The 16,982-nt window shown below is 42.5% G+C and overlaps 1 protein-coding gene across 1 annotated transcript; it reads left to right on the top strand.

Moving 5' to 3' along the window:
* Positions 1–2,070: 2,070 nt before the first annotated feature.
* On the top strand, positions 2,071–11,794 carry MRPS33 (mitochondrial ribosomal protein S33). Its single transcript, XM_021692905.1, has 3 exons — positions 2,071–2,163; positions 7,118–7,359; positions 10,732–11,794. Exons 2-3 carry the CDS (start codon positions 7,145–7,147, stop codon positions 10,835–10,837), a joined length of 321 nt encoding a protein of 106 aa, XP_021548580.1. The 5' UTR covers positions 2,071–2,163; positions 7,118–7,144; the 3' UTR covers positions 10,838–11,794.
* The last annotated feature ends 5,188 nt before the right edge of the window (positions 11,795–16,982 follow it).

Here is a 16,982-nt window from a genome sequence, read left to right as displayed (position 1 = left end):
ATAAACCTGAAGATCCAGTAGGCTTTATTAAGCAATTTATGAATGGGGCAGCATCCCATCTAGCAAGTAGAAAGGAGCTCTGAGGAGCTGTACAAAATGGTAGTAGGTGGGGCAAGAAAATTATTAGCAAAATAAAGGAAAGAATTGTCTCAAGCCAGGACATTTTTTGTGGGTGGCGTAGGAAAGCAAGGTTTTTTGTTTGGGTTTTTTTTTTTTTTTATGCTTTACTTACTTACTAAAAAGTTGTACTTTTATAGGAAACTAGAAGAGAAAATGAAAAAGCCAAAGAAATTATATACAAAGAAATTACATATAAGGAAACTATAGGAGTAGCCTCTATACCCTACTGTTGGCCAGTTCAAAACACCGCAAGGGCTTCAGGTTATAATGTATCAGGTAAGACCTCCCTCTCCGACCTCTGATAGCCTCCAGAAGTGTGGTAAGATATTCATTATCACGTGAAACCACGTGTCAGCTTTCAAAGCTGTGAACTCCTTTATGTCAGCTTTCACTATAAAATAATGACCTTTGGGGGCGCCTGGGTGGCTCAGTCAGTTGGGCATCTGCCTTCGGCTCAGATCATGATCCCAGGATCCTGGGATGGAGCCCTGCATTGCGCTCCCTGCTCGGCAGGAAGCCGGCTTCTCCCTCTCCTCTGCCTCTGCCTGCTGCTCCCCCTGCTTGTGCTCTCTCAAATAAATAAATAAAATCTTTAGAAAATAAATAAAATAATGACCTTTGGTATTCTGTTTCTTCATCAGTAAATCTGTGATAGAATTTTCTGGCCACGGAAGCCACAGACTTTTTTGGTTGATATAGGATCTTATATTTACTAACTACTGGGAAGGCAAGTTTTTTTTTCCTAAGATTTTATTTATTCATTTGAGAGAGAGTGCACATGCACACAAACAGAGGAAGGGGCAGAGGGAGAGGGAGAAGCAGACTCCCTACTCAGGAGGGAGCCCAACATGGGCTCTATCCCAGGACCTTGGTATCATGACCTGAGCCAACTGAGCCACCCAAGCACCCCGAGAAGGCAAGCTTTTTATCATGCAGTTTACCTCACTAGTGCTGATCAGGAAATTTCAGATTGACTGTTAAAAGGTCAAGTTCCTGGGAGTTTTAAACTGATTAAGTCTTGGTTTGCTATGGGGGATTGTGGGTAGAGAGGAATGATTCCATTTGGGGCTTTTTTCTTTTTCCCTTTTTAAAGATGTCAAAAAATAACACAATTCTATAGGAGGGAAGAGAGTGTCAATAGAATACCCTCTGGGTATATGGTTTGCTGCTGATGTGCCTTATTTCCAGGGTACATTTTAGAGTATTTATGAAAGTGCTTGGATTATGCTCAGAAAATGTTTTCATCCCTACTATCAGTCAATAAATGCTTCATACAATGCCTATGAGATGTGGCGAGCTTGAGAGCCCATTTAGTATGGAGGAATATACTTACAGTATTTCTACTGTCTGCCAAGCAGTATCTAGGTCACTACTGAGGAGTCAGATAAAAATCCCATCCCTATTCCCTGAAGAAGCTTCCGGGCCACCAGGGGAGATACACAGGCAGCTCCAGTTGGCGCCCTAAGCCAGCAAAAGGGTTATCAAGAATGGCTTCCTACAGATACTACTCGACCATTAGAGGAAGAGTGGATAAATGGGAAGAGAGGGAAATGGCATCCCAGAGGGGCCAGAAGACGCTTCAGTCCCCAGTCAAGCAATGGCCTTGGAGCACGTCAAGGCCTCGGCTGGATGAAAAGAGAAAGAAAACACACAGAAAGCGGAAGGAACAAAAAAAAGTGCATTTCATCCTCCACTACGCGGCACGCGCACAACCATTGTTTGGAGGGCAGCTCTGTAGGCATTTTCCAACAAAATAAATTTAGCGAACGCTGCAAGACCTTCCACTTAAGCCAGTCTTTCACCCTAAACCACCGCCTCCACCCCGCAGACATGCCTCTCTACCCTCACTGCGCAGGTGCCAGGTATGACCTTTGAGACCTCCAAGAGAGAGGCTAGTAGTTCCGGGTTCACTAGGGCTCCCCTCTAGCCGCGAGCTTCCGTTTCTCCACTGCTCTCCGTTGCAGATTCCCGCGGGAGCTTGGAGCCCGGTCGGAGGCGGGCCTTCCGGGAGACTGGCGCGCGGGAGAGGAAGGTCGCGAGTAGGTAAGATTGTCCGGGAGCTTTGCGGGGGTCTGTAGTAAGATTCGGGCGATGGTTGGAGAGGTCCTGCGAGGGTTTCCAACCTTCTCCAGTCGCCAAAAATAAGATGAGTCCATTTCATTATTAACTAGCTGGGAGGTTTCACACCATCCTACAAACAAGTTGGCCTTTTCCTGCGTAAATTGGGGAATTTACCAAACGAAGGACGCTAGCGGAGTTTCCTCTCCGGCGCAGTTACTCTCTTCCTGATTAGGTCGCGTGCAAGCCTCAGTTTCTCAGCTCATCAGACGGCATTTCTGCACCGTTGCTTTCTGTGGGGGGATACAGATTCTGCCATTTGAAAGAAAAATATATGCGGGTGCTGGCTGGCTCAGTGGGTAGAGCGTGCGACTCGATCTCGGGGTCTTGGAGCCACACCTTGGGTGTAGAGATTATAAAATAAACTAAAAAAAAAAATTTTTTTTTTTTTTTGCGCAATATCCTACCGATGCAAGCCTCGGTTGTCTTGACACCTGCTTCCATCACAGGCAAGTGTGATCCAGTCAGTTGCAGGGGATTGGAGGCGTTTTTGTTGAACTGAATAAAGCGGACATAACGTTCAGAGCCGGTCACGTCTCTACGATCCAGTAAAACAACTGGTGCCAGACTTTAAAAATAATAAAGCATCGTGTTTAGATTGTTTCTTTGTGAAATACGTGTGCAGAACGGGTTCTCTGAGACCTGATGATTATTAGGGCACCCCACTGTGCCGTGAGTTTTGCCTGTCAGCCTCAGTGCAGTGAGGTTGTGTAACTGTTCTGAGGTCGTAGATGAGAAAACCGAGGCAAAGAATACCTACTACTGCAAACATGACACGGCCATCAAAGCGCTGAGGGAAGCCATCAAAGCACCGAGGCAAGATTCCAGAGCTGGTGCTCTCCACCAATCCAGTGGTTTCTTGAGAAACTGGAGAAAGCTGTCCCCAGCGCGCGCGTGTACAGACACACACACACACTCACTCTCTCTCTCTCTCTCTCTCCCCGGCATACCAAGGGAATTCGCCACGCTAAGGGAAAGCCAGGTTAAGAACTCCTGCACATCAGTCTGCCCTTTTCAAAGAAAAAAGGCAAAACTAATCCAAAGCCAGTTACTGAAAACCTGACCTTTTAAATGCATCAAACCGATCAGAAAGATCAAAGAAACTTGCCCTTTTATGCCAAAGTAAAAATATAGGAATTTTCTTGTGGGGGCTTAACATGTCTTGCTCCAGCACATTTGAAAATATGTATGTGTGTGTATATAATTTTCTATTTATTTTTGCTTGGCATTTTCCACTCCAGTTAATTTTTCCTCATGGTACTGTTTTCTTTAGATCACATTTAAGGAAAAATGACGTTTTTAGGTGACTATTTTGTACAATAAAAATTTAATTGACATGTTAAGTTTTTTGCCTTTTACTTTAATGTCTTTAACATAATCATATTTCTTTTATTTTTTAAGATAAAATTGAAAGATTTTGTAAGGAGGGATACTAGGGTCCTGAAAAATCCTAAGTAAGGCTTTCCAATTAAAAAAAAAATTAAGGTAGTAAAAAGTGACAATCTTCCAGTCTTAGGACCAGTATTTATGGACAACAGAACTGTTCAGCTGTTTTAGTCTATGTTAAAAAAAAAAAAAAGTATACCAAGCTCCTATGCCATTCTTCACCAGAGGCATATGTCTGGTCTGTGGAAGGAGACTACAAAGCAGTAATTGATAATTGTTATAATCATTTTCAGTTTTCTTTTTTTTTTTTTTAAGATTTTATTTATTCATCTGAGACACAGAGATAGAGAGAGAGAGAGAGCATGAGCAGGGGTAGAGGCAGGCAGAGGGAGAAGCAGGCTGACCGCTGAGCCAGGAGCCAGATGTGGGGCTCGATCCCAGGACTCTGGGATCATGACCTGAGCCCAAGGCAGACACTTAACTGACTGAGCCACCCAGGTGCCCCTTCAGTTTTCTTCTGTTTAGCAAATGGATCTTTGTTTCTAGTAAGGGATTCAGTTTTGAAGAGGCTTATTCCCTTTCTTCATCATAAAAGTTTTGGGACTTGGATTTTGTGGTATAGCCATGTCCCAATGGATTCTAATAAGACTTCATTACTTACCATTTATGTGTCCCAGTAATTTGCTACATTCCAAAGTGGGCCTGGAGATAACAGCATCCTGTGATGGCTTCAGTGACCACTCTCCTAAGGAGCCCCTTCCTCCTTGCTGCCTGTCAAGTTACCAAGCTGCTGGTCCCCTCCCGTGTTTCTCTGGCTGTCAGTTTTTATAAGTGAGGATGTTATTCCAGGGAGGTATAGGTTTAACTGAATGGAGTATGTATCTCCTTTGCATGATTAAATGAGGACAAGGAATAGGGGTGCCCGGCTGGCACGGTCGGTGGAACATGCAGCTCTTGATCTCAGGGTTGCGAGTTTAAGCCCCGTGTCAGGTGCAGAGATTACTTAAAAATAAAACGGTAAAAAACGGGCACCTGGGTGGCTCAGTCAGTTAAGTGTCTGACTTTGGCTCAGGGTCATGATCTCAGGGTCCTAGGATAGAGCCCCATGTCGGGCTCCCCACTCAGCAGGGAGTCTGCTTGTCCCTCTCCCTCTGCCCCTCCCCCTGCTCATGCTCTCTTTCTCAAATAAATAAAATCTTTTAAAAATAAAAAATAAAGACAAGAAATAAATGTGTCCAGCTAGATCATATGAGCACCAAACTTAAAAACATGTTTAGGTTTTTTTCTTTCTTTCTTTCTTTTTTTTTTTTTTTTTAAAGTTACCATTTACTGAGTGCCACAGCTTTAACTTATTTCTCACAGTAGTCCTGTAAGCTTTGTTTTCCAAAAAGGAAACTCAGATTCAGAAAATAAGTGACTTTAACCCAGCTAATAAATGGCAGAGCCAGGATGCAAACCTAGGCCTCGGGACTCCATGCTGCCTCTTCATTTAAAAATAAAGTGATGGAATTTGGAACATAGTTGTCTGAGAACATTGTAATAAAACAATAGTTTGCTGGCCACCAAATAACTGATTGTGGAAATACTGTGCACTTGCAACAGAAATCAATTCGGGTTCCATTTTAGCAATTAAGCAAAACAAAGCAAAGTTGATCAAGAAACCGTTTGTTTTTAGGTTGGTTTTTTTTTTATCTGATGTATGAAAAAAAGATAATTCAACTGAAAGAAGAGAAAAGGTAAAGCATGCAAAGAAACTAGAGCCTCTGAAGGCAACTCCTGGGCATTTGCAAGGCCTTTGGAGGTTTATAGCACTGATTCGTTACTATTTCCTATTTATACATTAAACTGTTAATGCCTTTTTTTTCTCATTGATGAAAATATAACCCTACCCCTAACAACCCAACCCAACCCATTCCTATCCACACAATGGAGCAAGAGTTGAGAAAGAAGCAAATCTGAGAACGGGAGTGCTGAAAGGAAAAGGAAGAAGAAGGTTTGCAGGTGATCCCCAGGTTGGAGGGGCAGGGAAGAGACCCTGGATCTGACAGTTCTCCCATTGCTGGCCTTCAGATGGCACTATTGGCCCGTTTGGTGGGTGTTGAGCTTGGTAAATGGTTTGAGATTGGCATTCTGCAATTGGTTTGAGGTCAGCCTCTGCTCTTTCAATGAATCTAGATTTGGACATGAAAAATTCCTTAATTTAAATACAGGTTTTGGGTTTGTTTCTTTTTTCTTGCAAGAGTTATTTTGAAATTTACTTGGCCCCATTCTTGTTTAGGAGGATTTTTTTTTTAAAGATTTCCTTATTTAAGTAAACTCTGTGCCCAACGTGGGGCTTGAACTCATGACCCCGACCGAGATCGAGAGTCATGTGCTCTACTGACAGCACCAGCCAGGTGCCGTAGGACGGTTAGATTTTTGGGGTTTGGTTTTTTTTTCTCCCATTGTTTTTTCAAGATAAGTTTATACCTTTTTTCTGTTTAGATATCAACTCTTTTTCGTCTCCACTGAACTGTCCCCCAGGACAGTCTCTTAGCAAAGATTCTCATCCCACTACAAAATTTCACGTAAACTAGCATATTCTGCTAGCATTAACCTCTACATCTGGTCTGGAATGGAATGAGACAGTTATTCCATCAGCAGTGTTCTTGATTTTTCTGTATCGCCTATATAATTTTTGATATATTTTAGCTGTAATTTCTGCATATTACAGATATCATCCTTAGATCTATTTCAACATTCTGTGCTTGTGCCTCTAAAGTTACTGTTTTCAGCTAATAAGAACTTAGTATGCATTAAAGCAGAATATATAAGATGGAAGATAAGACAGATAACCTTATAACCCATAAATCCTTCTATTCAGGAATAAAATGAATCTTAAGAGCTGTTGAGTTTATTTCTATAAGACTACTATCTCTGTTTTGTTTTTCCCAAACAGCGCTCAGTCTCTAGGCAGAATTCAGCCCAGCAACCTAGAGGCTAAATGACCTCATAACTCATTAGCAGTTCTCAGAGCCATCTGGAGCCCTTGAGGAGAACAGTGTTCAAAGGGCTGATAATAAAGACAACAGGATAATTATTTCTCTGCCATGATTAAACCTTCACATGGCAAGCAGTCAGCATTTTTATTCTACAGATTGCTGAGGTGGGTGTTTTCTGAAGGTATAATAATGCTGTGGTTGGATAACTCATTTGTCTGTCCTCATCTAGCCTACAAATAGGTAAACTGACTATCGGTAAATAAAAAATGGTTCACTGTAAAAAGGGCAGTACAGCAAGATAGTAGTATGGGAACATCAAATGTAGAAATTAGAAATGTAAAGCATGCAAAGGAAACCACCATTTGGACTGTGGATAGTTCTCTACTACAAGGCATGTCCTGCCAGCCACATGACTGATCCACATATGGCTTGCTGTTTTTATTTTCTAAAGTGTTCTTTAGATAATCATGGAATTTCATACACTAACCTGTTTATCTTCTCATTTTCTGTAGGGACTCTTGCTCCTTGCTGCTCAAGAAATGTCTTCACTTTCAGAATATGCCTTGCGCATGACTCGTCTGAGTGCCCGGCTGTTCGGTGAAGTGGCCAGGCCTACTGATTCCAAATCCATGAAAGTGGTGAAACTGTTCAGTGAGCAGCCTCTGGCCAAGAGGAAGGAGACTTATGACTGGTATCCAAATCACAACACTTATTTTGCGCTCATGGGGACTCTACGTTTTCTTGGCCTCTATAGGTAATGGCAAAAAACACAAATAGTAACCTGTTAAGAGATTTTTCTAGTAGATCAGAAAAGTAAAAAGTTAGGCTTTTTATCCTTAACAGTTCTGTGGTTCTTATAATAGTGCCCAGATGGCTCAAAAGGCATAGTTTTAGGGGGAAAGGCTTTTAAAATACTCATAATGGGCACACTGAAAGAAACAAAAAAGGAAACCATGTATTGGAAGACATATTTTAATTGTGTCTAAAACTGGACTAACAGTGACGAGATACTGAGCTACAGATATGTTTAATTATTTATTAATTTAAGAGCACTCTAAAGGATGCAGAGGAAAACTGACCCAAATGCTGCAGAGGAAAGCCTCTCCCCACCCCCAGCTCCCCCCGCTCCCGCCAGCCCCTACAGGCTGCCAGACCAGCAGGTTCTCATCGATCAGATGAAGAGAGTCCCTGCCCCAAAGCCAATCTCCTTCCTAGCTAGTTTACAGGAGCCTCCTTTCTTTCCTAGTGGCAGTTTTGTTGGAGTTCTTATTTCCTTCGACCTTTTTCTGGCATTTTTAGTTTGTGCCCTTTTTGATACATACATTTGGTCTAAATAAGTTGTAATTCACCTTTAAGAGTAATATGCGAGGGCACCTTGGTGGCTCAGTCAGTTGAGTACCCGGCTCTTGACCTCAGCTCAGGTCTTGATCTCAGGGTCGTGAATTCAAGCCCCGTACTGGGCTCCACGCTGGATGTGGAGCCTACTTAAAAGAAAAAAGAGTAATATGTAGATCGCACAGGCTCTTACCACCATGTGTTGCATGTTTGTGTATGTATAGGAAATGGGTGCTCAGGACTTTGTATTGCTCTAGAAAGAGAAAAGATCAAATACCTGTGTGATCATTTTCTTTAAAAGAAAGTCTTAATTACCAAACTGATACATGCTCATTATAAAAGAATTCAAACAGTGCGTAATTGTGTAAAGTTAAAGTAAATCTACTTTTTGGGTGCCCAGCTGCCTCAGTGACTCTTGATCTCAGGGTTGTCAGTTTGAGCCCTATGTTGGATGTAGAGGTTACTTAAAAATAAAATCTTTTAAAAATAAATAAATCTACTTTTTAAGAAAATTTAATGTGTTTAATTGGACTTAGGACAGTAATACAGAAGTTAATTTGGGACTATTCACTCTAATATAATAAAATTAATAGTTCATTCCAGGTAGCTAAAAGCTGGTACATTCATCCATCCAATAGGTGTATTTTTAAGTACCTTCCATGTACAGACACTTAAGATGGGCACCAGGGGAACAGCAGTGAGCAAAATAGAATAGATTTTAATCTATTCTAGTTAATATATTATAATAGAGATTTTAATCTTAATCTAGTTAATATATTATAATAGAGATTATAATCCATGACATATTTTGAATTTCTGGAATTGCTCTGGGGCTTTCTCCCTTGCTATTAGTCTGAGCTCAGAAAATAAAAATTAATTTTATTATGACCCAAAATAAAATTTTATTATGACCCAAAATTGGAAGGCAGATCTCCTGAGTAGAAAACTATAACCCATAACAAAATCATATTCAGCTATTTTAATTTACCTGTTTGGTGCCACTCTCCATTTGTTTGAAAAATAAAACCTTGACTATCTTTGGGGACGGGGGAAAAAATACTTAGCATTTAGTTATCCATGGAAAAGCACAATGATTTTCATGTATTTAGTCACTAGTTATGGTAAATGGTGCCTCTGATGGAAAGCCTCCTGTGGCGTCAGGCAGGATGAAACTAGACAATCTTCAGTAAAGAAAATACTACTCAAAGACCTGCAAATGCAGGAGGAAGGCACAGGTTCTCCTAAACACCGACTCATTCGTCACTCAGGCACACAGGTGCTTGGGCGATATCATCAGAGACAAAGACCCCTGGCTTTGGAGCTTTCCTTCTGGCTGAGGGCTGATGAGAATGGAGGAGGGAAGAAGAACAAACATGCAGGATGAGTAAATGATGTGGTATGCTATAAAGTTGAGTGTGCTGTGGGGAAAAAACAGTAAAGCCGCCTGAGCAGGATGAAGAATACTCACAGGGCACGTGGTGGGCGGGGAGAGGACGGGTCACAGTATTAAACAGAACAGTCAAGGTCAGCCTCTTTGAGAAGATGAGGTCTTAGCAGAGACTTGAAGGTGGTGAGTGGGACAAGTGGGATCTGGGGAAGAACTGCTGAGGCAGAGGCAAGAGCAGTGCAAAGGCCCTGAGGTGGGAGTTCTCTTGGTGTGTTCCAGGAGTAGCACAGGCAACGGAGAGAGTGGTAGGGCCCCAGGCAGAGGGCCCCAGGCAGATCATGAAGGGCTCTGAGGGCCAGGACAAGGTCTTGGCTTTTGCTCTGGGTAAAGTGGGGAACCGTCTGTAGGCCTGTGAACAGAGGAGTGACGTGATCTTGCTTATAATTTAGAATTACTCTGGCTGCTCTGTTGAGAATAGATGATCTGGGGACAATCATAGCTACTTCTTAAGAGGTCAGCTGTATCCATTGTGTTCATGGCATGGAACAGTGTACCCTACAAAACCAGTCTATTTTAAAACTACCTAAGGAGTTAACAGTTGGGCCCAGCACAACCCCCTATGTTTAATTTGTATGCCATTATTATCAACATTTGACAGGTAAGGAAACTAAGATACAGAGAGGGAAAATCACTTATCCAAGGTCACACGGCTACTAAGTGGTAGATGAGCTGTGATTTGAACCCAGGTTGAAATGGGTTCCAAACCTTACATATTTAAATGCGATACTGTTTTAGGTATTGAATCTTAGAATGCAGTCATTTCTCTAGAGTATAGGCAGTCTTCAGCTTACACCCCATCCATATGTACAAACAGCCCTGGCTGCCTTGATCTCTAGAGTACCTGTCTGTTGATTTGGCTTCCTTCTACCTGAGCCTTTCCCCAGCAGCCTTTTTGTGTGGATTATCCACGGCCATTAAGGCAGTTTCCTTCAGACCTCTTCCCCTCATAGTAGGTGCTAATTCCTGGGACTCTCAGGGTCTCTGTGTAGCTCTTCAAGCTTAGACCCATTTTCTGTTTCCCTATGTTCAGTGTTAGCATTGTAGGGAAACTTGGGGTAATTATCAGCATTGTATCATTGTTGCTTCGGTTTATATGGGCCGGCCTGGGAATTTTAGTCGCTTGTGGCATTGTTTCTGTGAAGGGACACTGACTTAGAAATGAACTTTTGGAACACAACCCATGTGTATGTTGGGGACTCTCTGTCCTTTCTGTTCACCAAGCTGAGCATGTGCCCTGAGAAGTCGGACTGATAACCGGAGCAGCCTGAGGGAACAGTGGTAGAATGGTGTGCTGTTCCCATCAGGTAAAAATACAGGCTAATTATTTTTTCTTTCTCCACTCAGAGATGAGCACCAGGACTTCAGGGATGAGCAGTTGCGTCTAAAAAAGCTTCGTGGCAAGGGGAAACCAAAGAAAGGAGAAGGGAAAAGAGCAGCAAAAAAGAAATAGTGTTGGTCCATCAGGAGAAGAAAGTTCTTTCTCAGCAACTGACAGCCGTATTTCTCTTTCCACATATTCAAGGAATGTAAGCTTCCAAAATTGAAGATTATTTGGAGGAACACCATCATTTCTGTGTTGAAGTCCAATCCAGTTGAATTGTGACTGGTTTCCTGGACACAGTCTAATTCTGCAAAGTTATTTTGGCCTTGGTTTTATACTCTGAGGTTTACCTATTTCTCTAAAGAAATGAATGCATAGGTGATTGAAGAATGACTCATTTGGGGTGGGAATGGGATGTTGGGGACATGGGGGGGAACTCAAATGAGCATCCTTTAGTCTCCCCAGGATCCCTTCTTGCTTCCCCACTACACCAGCCCTGAACTCTTCCATCCCTCCGGTGTTCAACCACTGTCTCCACCACCAAGCTCACAAACTTCATGTACCTCTCCACATACTCCTTGGAGAGTATCTACTAAGATAGATTTGTGGGAAAAGTATCTACCTGCTAAGAGAGTACTGAGTGAGTACCTGCTGGGCCCTAGTAATACCATGGTTAGCAAGAAAAAACAGTCCCTACCTCACGGAACTTCCAGGCTTATGGGAAAGACTAATATTACATAAATAAAATTGTATTAAATGCTACAAAGGAAAAATCCAGAATTCTGCAAGAGTGTGGATCAATCAATGGCTCGGTCCAGAGATAGCAAGAGACCCAAACCTCAAGGTGTTTAAAGAAGGCCTCCCTAAAGAGATGGCATTTAAGCTGAGCTCTGCAGGATGAGTAAGAGAAGAGGGGGCACCTGGCTGGCCCAGTCAGTAAAGCATGTGACTCTTGGTCTCGGGGTCATGAGTTTGAGCCCTACACATGGTGTAGAGTTTGCTTAAAATTAAGGTGTGCCTGGTTGGCTCAATCAGTGGGGCACGTGACTCTTGATCTTGGGGTTGTGAGTTCAAGCCTCACATTGAGCGAAGAGCTTACTTAAAAAAATAACAACAGGGCGCCTGGGTGGCTCAGTCGGTTAAGCGACTGCCTTCGGCTCAGGTCATGATCCTGGAGTCCCGGGATCGAGTCCCGCATCAGGCTCCCTGCTCGGCAGGGAGTCTGCTTCTCCCTCTGACCCTCTCCCTCTCATGCTCTCTCTATCTCATTCTCTCTCTCAAATAAATAAATAAAATCTTTAAAAAATAAAATAAAATAAAATAAAAAAAAATAAATAAAATAACAACAAAATCATTGGGGCGCCTGGTTGGCTCAGTTGGAGGAGCATGTGACTCTTGATCTCAGGGTTGTGAGTTCAAGCCCCACACTGGGTATAGAAATTACTTAAAAATAAGAAAAATCTTAATTAAAAGTTTTTTTTAAAAGATAAAAATGATGGGGAAAGTGTGAAGCACAAGAAAGCATGCTGTTCGAGGGATGGAAAAAAGAGCGCTGACTGTATGGGTTTCACCCAGAAACAGAAGCCAGACCGTGAAAATCTTTCCAAGTTCTGTTTTTTTAAGATTTTATTTATTTGAGAGAGAGAGCGTGCATGTGCAAGTAGGGAGAGGAGCAGAGAGATAGGGACAAGCAGACTCCATGCTGAGCACAGAGTCCGATGCAGGGCTCGAGGTGGGGCTTAATCCCACAACCCTGAGATCCTGACTGAGCTGATGTCAAGAGTCAGACGCTTACCTGACGGAGCCACCCAGGCGCCCCAGGGCTTTGCAATTTCTGTGAAAAAGCTTGGACTTAGCCAGTGTGTGAAGTGTTATTTCTTTGAGAGAGGACTCTTGTATACACACGAATAGCTGGCTGCTCATTTAAGTGTATTCTAACAGTGAGTTTCCAATGAGGTTGTGAGGGCTTCTCTGATTTTTTTTTTTTTCAAGTTCCAAAAATCTAGCACTGTCTAGTAAATTCTTTAAAGTACTTTTTCTTTTCTTTTAAAAAATTTACCATCTTAAACATCTTTAAGCATATAGTACGGTAGTGTTAACTGAACGCACATTGTCCTGCTAAAGTACTTTTTAACCCCGTTTTTGCCTCTCAGGAAAAGAGCAAAGTGCACAGGCAAGAGGACATATAGCAGCTCCTGAAGCTATGATTTTCTTTCCCTGCAACATTAGAAGTACTGGCAATAATTGCCCTGCAAATAATTCCTGAATTAATAAGAATCCCATTACATATGTTTTGATAAATTGTATTTTTAAAGATACATGATCTAGATGGTAGGGCTAGGGCCCATATTATAGTCTTAAAAACTACTTAAAAATGGGCAATTTGTGTCTGACAGATGTAACTTCAGCGGGGGACCGAGAAGCCATTCATTTAGAACTTTTTCCTGAGCACTTGCCCTGTGCGTGCCACATGCTAGTTGTAGAGAACACAGACAAACAGGCTGAGTCCCCAAGATTGTGTGAAGGACGGTTGTGTGTTATAAGGCATTGGCAAGATCCCAGGGATTTGCTCAGAAAAGTGCACACTTTCTGTTACTCTTGGCCAGTGCAGCTGTGCCAGGTGGGTGGAAGATGAACCCAGGACGTCGGGCTGAGAAACAGGCTCTCAGCCTGAACACAGTGTAGAACAGCCCAGTGGGTGTTCTGAATTACGCCATCTCCAACTTGTGGAGAAGGCCTGAATGTGAGAGGAGCTTCAAAGAATTAGCATGATAGTTTAAAGAGAAACTCCATCAGGTACCAATAGCTGACCTGAGTCAGAAAACAAAGAATCCATGTGTTGGTTTGCGGACGGCCGCTGAACCCGCAGGGAGCCTTAGCGCTGGTTGATAGGGAAGTTTGTGGACAAATCAGCAGTAGACTAGCATGCCACTGCTGAAAATCAGAGACTCCGACTAAAATTTATTTGTATATAAGCTGTACCCTGAAACCCATCTGACACAGCAAATGCTACCTAACTTAAAATAGCCTGTACTGAACATGGTGGACCAGATGGAACATGGAGGATAAGAGAGGGGGGGTAATTCTTGATGCCATAAAAGCAGGACACCAGCAACTGACATTTAAGACAAGGACTCAGTGCAATCAGGAAAAAAAAAAAATCTTTAACTGCAGGTGTAGGCTAGCCAGATGTTTAACTGGATTTTTTTCTGGTCAAGACCAAAACTATTTGTGTTTTCCCTCAAGTGTTTGGTGTGCCTGGAAGATTTTGCCCTTGATTTCGATGTGGCACAGTAAAACAGACTGGATTTGGGATTTCAAAGTCACGGATTGGGATGCAGTTCTACTTACTGGCTTTGTGACCCTCAGTCACTTATCTTCACTGAGCCTCCTTCCATCTCTGTAAAATCATAGTAACCCTTCACTAGAGTCATGAAATACTAAGATTTGTGAAAAGTACCATGTGAATCGTAAAAGATTAATCAAATGTTTTCACATACAGTTATTTGTGTGACGAGTAAGAATTACTACATCTTACAAATAGATTCTTCCGAGGTAGTGTTGACAAATACATGCTAAAAATATATAATTCTCTACTTTTACATGCAACACAGCAGGTTCAGGAAGGAGTAGGTGGGAGATGCATTTTATTATTTACGTAATCCTGAGTTCCAGAAACTCATTTTTTAAAAGCAATCATGTCTGTGTGTACGTATATCTAAATATGTATGAGCATATAAACATAATGCTTTTACTTGTAAAGCACTTTCTGGAAAAGAATAAGTCAAATTAAAAATTCCACCCTCTTCACCCTTTCCTTTTTTCCTCACACATTTCCCCCAAAGCTTCTAAGTGCCTAATTTTAGAGATTTAGAGGCAGGAACAAACTTCAAAGGAAATAGATAGAGGGAAATGTCTTTTAAACTGCCAACTCTGTCTTCACAGTCCTTTTTCTTAAGTACTCATTTATAAGTTCAAAAGAAAGCATTTCTTAAAAAAAAAAAAAGAATAAAACAGTAAAACATTCAAGAAGACTTAGTATAACAGAGAAACAAACAGTAAAGCCCGGGGTATTAAGAACTAGAAAACCAGGGGCGCCTGGGTGGCTCAGTTGGTTAAGCGACTGCCTTCGGCTCAGGTCATGATCCTGGAGTCCTGGGATCGAGTCCCGCATCGGGCTCCCTGCTCGGCAGGGAGTCTGCTTCTCCCTCTGACCCTCCTCCCTCTCATGCTGTCTCTCATTCTCTCTGTCTCAAAATAAATAAATAAAATCTTTAAAAAAAAAAAAAAGAACTAGAAAACCAGTAAAACATTTATGCTGAACTTAAAACTGAAATGTTTTTTAAAAGAGAGGAAGGCAGGAAAAGAGGAGGACCATGAAACTAGGGGAAGGACTGGCCACAGAAACTACCCAGATGCAGTTTTCTCACTTAATTGGAGGTCTGGCAATATAAGTTCATGTGAAAGTAGAAACCAGAACCAAACCAATGTAGATCCTAAGACCTTTTTCATTCTACTTAAACGTGCTTTCTGAGACAGGATAGATTCATTGTTGGAGAGCTTTCTGTGTCTATTACAGAAAATAGGAGCTCCTTATTGACCATCTAAATTGGTGCTTAGTCCAAAATATCTTCCCAAAAGAGCCACACTAACTGACCTATTGAGTTTAGCATAAAAACAGCATTCTCAACAAATTAAAAGTCTTAGGACACAGGTCAAATCTAAAAGTCTGAGTGTATCTAGTATGAGAACAGACCAGTGTATTAAGCACCACACAAATATAAATTCTTTTTTTTTTAGATTTATTTATTTATTTATTTATTTTGACAGAGAGAGAGATAGCTAGAGCAGGAACACAAGCAGGGGGGGCGGGAGAGGGAGAAGCAGGCTTCCCGCCGAGCAGGGAGCCCGATGCGGGGCTTGATCCCAGGACCCTGGGATCATGACCTGAGCCGAAGGCAGACGCCTAACGACTGAACCACCCAGGCGCCCCAAATATAAATTTTTTTTTTTAAAGATTTTTTATTTATTTATTTGAGAGAGAGAATGAGATAGAGAGAGAGCATGAGAGGGGGAAGGGTCAGAAGGAGAAGCAGACTCCCCGCTGAGCAGGGATCCCGATGTGGGACTCGATCCCAGGACTCCAGGATCATGACCTGAGCCGAAGACAGTCGCCTAACCAACTGAGCCACCCAGGCACCCCAAATATAAATTCTTGAGAAGAGTGCAGTGGAATCAGGAATGACTTTACAGGGCGCCTGGGTGGCTGAGTCATTGAGGGTCTGCCTTCGGCTCAGGTTGTGATCCCAGGGTCCTGGGATCGAGTCCCACATGGGGCTCCCTGCTCAGCGGGAAGCCTGCTTCTCCCTCTCCCACTCCCCCTGCTTGTGTTCCCTCTCTCACTGTGTCTCTCTCTGTCAAATAAATAAAAGCTTTAAAAAAAAGGAATGACTACAAGCAGTGAAAGCAATGAATGCAATTAAAGTCCGCATTTTTGGAGCACCTATCACAGACATAGCACAGAGCTTTATAGGCCTTATGTTACTTCTATATGATAAGTATCCCCATTTTACAGGTGAGGAAACTGAGGCTTAGGTCTTGTGCCCAGGATCACACAAGTCTAAGTGTCCAGACTGAGGTTTAAATCCAAGCCACCTGACTTCAAAGCCTGTACCACCAATCACCACACTGTTAGAGGTGGGATCCTCAAGCAGAGAGAGGGTTACAGCGGATAGCATGTGCAAAGACCCACAAACAGAAACTCTGGTTGACAATAGCTATAATGAGCATGGCCTTGCCACTTCAGAGCCATAACCTAAAGAGCCCTAAAGTTCTCAGTGTCCTTTTATGACCTGACAGTGTAGCACTGAACTCTGGGTCGAAGATGATTGTAACAGTAACTACCATTTGTCTAGTGCTTTCCCCTTTGCTGGGAACTATGTGTAACTCTATAAGTTATACCACCTAATTCTTATAACAGCTCTTTGAGGTGGGTATTATCTCCCTGGTTCTACAGGTGAACTTAAGAACTGTGGTTCTCAGCTGTGGCTATGCAGCAGAATCATCTGGGGGAGGTTAGAATCTGTGCCTGTTTCTGCTCCAGACCAACCCAAGTTGGGGCAGGGAGAGAAATAACTTAAGCACTGGGTTTTGTTGTTGTTGAAGTAGGCTCCAGGCCCAGTGTGGAGTCCAACACAGGGCCTGAACCCAGGACCCTGAGATCAAGACCTGAGCTGAGATCAAGAGTCAAACGCTCAACCGCCCTAAGCATTGG

The sequence above is a fragment of the Neomonachus schauinslandi genome, chromosome 12 (genome assembly GCF_002201575.2).
Source record: "Neomonachus schauinslandi chromosome 12, ASM220157v2, whole genome shotgun sequence".
Lineage (NCBI taxonomy): Eukaryota > Metazoa > Chordata > Mammalia > Carnivora > Phocidae > Neomonachus > Neomonachus schauinslandi.
Note: the sequence above shows the minus strand (reverse complement) of the source record. Positions and strands in the feature narration are given on the sequence as shown.

Coding starts and splice junctions, on each gene's coding strand:
- MRPS33 (XM_021692905.1), top strand. CDS start 7,145: ATGTCTTCACTTTCAGAATATGCCTTGCGCATGACTCGTCTGAGTGCC. Junction 7,360..10,731: donor CGTTTTCTTGGCCTCTATAG/GTAATGGCAAAA, acceptor TTCTCCACTCAG/AGATGAGCACCAGGACTTCA.